Genomic DNA, 6,000 nt, shown 5'->3' with positions numbered 1-6,000 from the left:
ATGTTTTTCTTAAGAAAAATGCAAACACTGTGAATGCCCTCTGATTATCATGGGATACAGTCAAGCCCACGTGTTGACACGCAGACCATAATGAAGTGCACAAAAGAAGCAATTACATACCAAGTGAGGCTTTCAGTGGCACCCAGCCAAGGGCCATTTGCAGGTGACGGTTGGCGTTTAAAGGGGACTGTGGTACTCTTAGACATTAATGGTATGTTCTTGAAGCACTTCAATGAGGGGAAGTGATTGTAAGTGGCAAACATGCTTAATGCAGACTATTGAAAGGTGTGGCTGATACTGTTTACCTAGCCTGATCCGGTAAAGTCACTGAACTTCTTCCAACACTAAATCGCAGTGGATGGGGCCATGGAGTGCATACCTTCTGAGATTGTATTGAAGAGGAAAATCCAGGCTTATTTCTTATACTTTTTTTGACGGCGATGTCTGATATTTAATTTGATTTTGTTTCTTAGGCTGATGTCGTGTTCCTGCTCTGACTCTAACGAACTGGAGGAGTTGGATGATTCCAGGATCAGATCCCAGTTCTAAATTGGAAGCTGGGCCACAAGTTCTGGCCCTTTTTGTAGCAGTGAACATACTGTAAATAGTGTGTGTGTGTGTGTGTTGCCGGGGGGGGGGGGGGGGGGGGGCGGAGGAGGCAGCTGATAACTGGTTTTAAATTTTTTTAAACAAATAAGAATAAAAAAACGAAGTCTGAAACTGACCAGCCAAAATCCAGATGGGTGGCAATGCTAGCATGTTCAGCGTGTACTGAAAAACATATGGACATGCTGTGAGTAGAACAGTCAACGTAAGAGGAGGAGTGAACATCAGGAGTGAGATTTATTAGAAAAGTGTAACACATTGAAAACCTATTAAAAAAAACAGGGAGCAATGCTTACTTAAAAAATTAGATGCATGAAAAAGTATGTCACATTTTAAACCAGAAAAAAAAGTTGCTGCGGATGAGTGGACTTGCAGTGAGGGGTGAGAGAGGGCCAGATGCCCAGAGTCGGGCTGGGCCAGTGGCTGGTGGGCTGAGCCAGTGGTTGGTGGGCAGGGCCAGTGGCTGGTGGGCTGGGCCAGTGGTTGCAGAGCCAGTGGCTGGTGGGCAGAGCGCGCGCGTGTGTGTCCTTTTAAGAACCCTTGCACCTTGTTGCGGGTGTCTTTGCTGAGTCGCCGATCATGGTGCTTGTGTTCACGATTCTCCGCGTCGTTCTGGGGCTTGCCTTCATGCTCATTGGGATAATGAAGCTGACGGATTGGATCTCCGCCGGGCTGTACGCCCAGTCGGTGGGTTTGAGCGCTGGGGAGGGGGGCGCACCGAGCCGACCCCGGGGCTGCTGTAGCGCTCGGTATTGCTGTGACATATTTGGCGCTAAATTAATGACCGGAGGGGGGGGGGGGGGGGCGGTGAAGCTGGTGAATTTTGGGAAGCTCTCGGTGCAATGTGAAAAACAAATATATAAGAATCAGGATCGAGCAATAGAAAGGTGCAGGTTTGTGCAACACTTTAAAACCAATGACCCGATCAGCCTGAATGTGCAACTTTCCTGTTCTGTAAACGTGTCGAATTTTGCATTCACTGCAACCATAATGTTCCCAGGTGCTTTGCAATTTTCAAACGGAGTTTGGGGCTTATTGCAGCCCGCAGTTTGCACCGAGTGAGTTTCACATTTTGGAGTGAGGGCGGCGATGTCTTTAACATGAACATGTGAGTGCAGCTCTCTGAGTGCACACCGTCCAGGGACTCAGGATCTAACCATCAGCAATTTTGCTTGTTTTTGAAAAAGAGTGAGAAACAATGAAAAATAACTGAGAGGCAATGGGTAAATGTCAATGACCAGCACCACTGAGAAGTTGCATTAATAGAGTTTTTCAAGCAGTAAATCTCCCAAGGCTCTTAAAGGATAAAAAAAAGAGGTACATTAGTGGTTAGAGGGAAGTGGACCAAGGCGACTTTCGAAAGTGATCAGAGGGGTGGAGCATTTACAGCACCTCCTTTTTAAAACAAGGCTCTTCATGGAAGAGCGATCAGAGAAAGATGGATGCCAAGCCAAAGAAGGAGATATTAGGAGGGGTGAGCAAAAACCTTGGTTGAAGAAATGGGTTTTAAGGAGGATCCTAAAAGAGGAGAGGGAGGTGGAGAGGTAAACCGGTTTAGGGAGGGAATTCGAGAGTGTGGGGCCTAAAGGCATGGACACCAATGTTGGAGCGAAGGGATGGGGGCTGCTCAAAAGATCAGAGTCAGAGGAACAGGGAGTTCTGTGGTGTTATAGGGCTGGAGGAGGTTACAGCGAGGCCGCAAATGGATTTAAACATGAGGACGAGAAATTTAAATTGGAGATGTTGGGGCACTGGAAGCCAGTGTAGGTCAGCAAGGGCAAGCGTGGTGGCTGAGCAGGACCTGGTGCCGGTTAGAATATGGGCAGCAAAGTTTTAGGTGAGCTGATGTTTACAGAGGGTGGAACATAAGAGGCCGACCAGGAAAGCATTGCGACAGTTGAATATGGAGGTAACAAAAGCAAGTTTGAGGGTTACAGTGGCAGATGGACTGAGACAGGGGATGGAGGCGGGCAGTGTTATGGAGGTGGAAGTAGGCAGTCTTTGTAATGGAGAAGATATGGGGTCGGAAACTCAGTTTGGGACCGACTATGATGGCAAGATTGTGAACATCCAGTTCAGGCTGCGACACTGGTGGGAGAGCGATGCAATCAGTGGCTCTGGTATGGAATTTATGGAGAATGATGGTTGTGCTCATTCCAATATGTAACTGGAGGAAATTGCAGCTCATCCAAGGCTAGATGTCTAACAGCACAGAAGTAGTGGTGGGATTGAGAGAGATGGTGGAGGGATAGAACTGGTGTCATTAGTGTACGTGTGAGCTGAGCACCTATCTCTAGATCTTCAGAGGAGGGGTCCAACGGCAGATCTTTGGGAAATTCTGAAAGTAAGAATGCAGGTGTGTGAATAAAAGGCATTGCTGGCGATACTGTTGCTACAATCAGATAGGTAAGAGTGGAACAAAACAAGGGCATACCATGAGCTGGATAATGGAGAGAGGGATGGTATGGTCAAATGTGTCAAAGGCTGCAGAGAGATCGAGGAGGATGACAAAGGGTAAGGCATCACGGTCACACTTTGATTAGGGCCATTTCAGTGATGTGGCAGGGACAGAATCCTGATTTGGAGCAATTCAAACTTGGAGTTGCAGGAAAGATAGATACGGATTTGGGAGGCAACAGCACATTCTTTTGAGAAGAAAGGTGGGTTGGAGATGGGTTGGTAGTTTGCAGGACAGAGGGGTTCAGGTAGGTTTTTTGACGGGTGGGTGATGGCGGCAGTTTTGGAATGGCAGGTGACAGCAGCGGAGAAGAGGGAAGCATTTACAATATCAACGAGCATGGAGGCCAGGAAAGGTTGTTGGGTGGTCAGCAGTTTAGTGTGAAGGGGGTCAAGATAACAAGGAGGTGGGTCTCATGGACAGAATGAGAAGGCATGACCAGAGTTAGGAGAAACACAGGAGAAAGACACGGGCGAAAGGTCCAGAATGTAGGGTGAGCATAGCATAAGTCTGTGCCACCAGAGCTTGATTATGGCGGCTCACCATCACCATAGGCAGTCCCTTGTATCGAAGATGACTTGCTGCCACGCCAAAAAGGGATGAGTTCACAGGTGGTTCAATGAAGGACCTAATATTCCAGGTCACCAACTACATGTTGAAGGGTGGAAATTGCCTGTTCGTGGACTTTTTTAATGTGTGGTGGCGTTGCACACCAGCCACCACACGGGCTTGACAGAGCTAGGTCCAGTGGCAAGGATTAACCAAGACGACTGGACACCAGCTCTGCTGCACGGATAGAGACAAGCTAAATATCAATAGTTCCAACATCGGCCCAGAAAGCATGGGTGAAAGTAACGAGGAGAGCGGACGAGAAGATAAGGGAAAGAGGGAGGATAAGGAAAGAGAGGATTGAAGTGAAATATATACGTCATTTCCCTCTGGCAAAGCATAAGGCCTGCTCCTTTGTAGAGAGAGGTCCTGTCTTTTGTCGCGTGCTTAAGAAAAGAGAGACCCAGCAATTTTTGCTTGGATTATTGTACTCCTTCTTGCGATTGTTTCTCAGAAAGCCTTGGGATTGGGTATTTCCAGGGCCATTCCTGATTGGCTTCTCCTCATACATGTGTCTGTCTGGGGGTACTACAGGTAGTTCATCTGTAATACCTGGATTTTCATTGTGCAGAGCTGGCACAGTGACCCATTATATCGGAGGCGCAGCCACAGAATGGTAGGGTGCAGTCTTGGAACAGTGAGTTCCTCATCGCAACATTGCACAAGGCACGTTTGAGATATTTTTTAAATACGAAAGGCCAAGTTTATCCTTTGTCCCCGAAGATGTTGGCTCACTTTTTCATGTGTGGCACAAAAAATGAGTGCCAGTGGCTGTTTAGCTGTGGAGGGCACCAAGCTCAATCCTGTTTTTCACTGGACATTTACAAACTCAGCCAGAGTCATTGGACACTAGTCCAGGAGTAGGAACCATGGTTAGATATGTTTCCCTCCTCCAACCAAAGGCACTGCTGTCAATTATAGCATCCCACCTGACATTTTGGTCAGCTAAGTCAACGCCATCCTGGGATTGGATATTGTGCAAAACTCTTTCAAAGTGAACCTGTCACTCAAACAGTGCTCACAGGGGCAGTGAAACAGCAGGAGTTTTGCAGTGGGCTGCTCCAGGAACTGAGTTTGCATGCAAACATTTCCCCTTGTGTGGGAACACCATATATTGTTTTGAAAAATACGCACTTTGCTCCTGCAGCTGCATTCCTGTTCTTGTTACGACTTTGGCAACCGAGATAGTGATGTTTACAGTCAAAAATAGGATGGAATTTAAGATTATCCAGTTTGCAACGAAGCTGCAAATAAAACCAGAAAAGGAAAAGTTGGTGTAGTCATTAACTTGCAATATCCTCCAGTGTTGCCCACATTTGTATTTCAAGAGTATGTGTAAATTCTCCCCTTTTCATAAAAGGAGTATGTCCTTCCCCTGTGAGATGCAATTAGATAAATTCAGTATGGAGCTGCTGCTTAAATTGCACCTAACCAGCTGTAATGGTGATTGTTAGACAGGGGTTTGTGGCTGAGCCATTGCCACGTGGAGAAACAGACTTGGATCTGTGCCGGGGATCTTTCCTATTGGGCAATGTGATTTAAATTCACCGGTCGTGGAAATTTGGCCGTCTACCCACAAAATTCGAGTTCTTGCCACTGGCAAAACTAAAAGCAGACATCTGAGCAAGGGCAGAAACCTTTACTCCCAGTTATGGGCTGAAAAGATGTGTAATACCGTGCCATATTAAAGATAGGGCTCCATCTGTTTTTGATTTTTTTTTGTCTCATTTTTTTAATCAATATACATATTTGTAATTTGAGAGTTTACCAAACTGTTTTTGAATTGACCTCAAATTTAAAATTATTGTGTTTAAGTACGTTGGGATGTTTTACTAGGTTAAAGGTACAATATAGACGCATGGTGTTGTTTAAATCTCTCCATGGCCTCACCCCTCCTCTGTAACCTTCAGTCCTACACGCCCTCCCTTCAAACTCTGTTCTAATCATTTGGCCTCTTGTGCATTTACCCCCCCCCCCCCACATTCCTCTGGCCTCATGATTGGCAGCTCTGACTAGGCCCCATACTCTGGAATTCCTGCCTTAAACCCCTCTGCTGCTCTTCCTTTTAAGACCTTCCTTTAAACTCACCTCGTTGACTAAGCTTTTGGTAAAATCCCTCCTAATTTTCCCTCCTATGGCTCAGCATAGATTTTCCCATAAGTTTCTGTGACCATAATAATCTTCAGAGCTCAGTGCTGCTGAAGAGAAAAGCAGGGGAAGGGGAATCGAGAAAGGGGAGAGAAGAAAGAAAGATCTCAGTGCAGTGGAGATAAAGAGAGTTGGAGTGTCTCTCTAAGTAATTATTATACTTCAGGAGGTGGTGTGGG

At 46.4% G+C, this 6,000-nt stretch overlaps 1 protein-coding gene across 2 annotated transcripts in view; it reads left to right on the top strand.

Annotated features, from left to right (window-relative positions):
* Positions 1-1,036: 1,036 nt before the first annotated feature.
* Positions 1,037-6,000, top strand: part of LOC139279887 (transmembrane protein 35B-like) — a 66,438-nt gene continuing 61,474 nt past the window's right edge. Inside the window, exon 1 of one of the 2 annotated variants that reach the window (XM_070899192.1) lies at positions 1,037-1,293. In XM_070899192.1, coding sequence (XP_070755293.1) covers positions 1,186-1,293 — 108 coding nt within the window. In that variant the 5' untranslated portion in view covers positions 1,037-1,185. The remainder of the gene's footprint in view (positions 1,294-6,000) is intronic. The other variant, XM_070899191.1, reaches the window with a different exon arrangement.

This window comes from Pristiophorus japonicus, chromosome 14 (assembly GCF_044704955.1).
Source record: "Pristiophorus japonicus isolate sPriJap1 chromosome 14, sPriJap1.hap1, whole genome shotgun sequence".
NCBI lineage: Eukaryota > Metazoa > Chordata > Chondrichthyes > Pristiophoridae > Pristiophorus > Pristiophorus japonicus.
The sequence above is the reverse complement of the archived record's forward strand: the minus strand, read 5'-3'. Positions and strand labels throughout refer to the sequence as shown.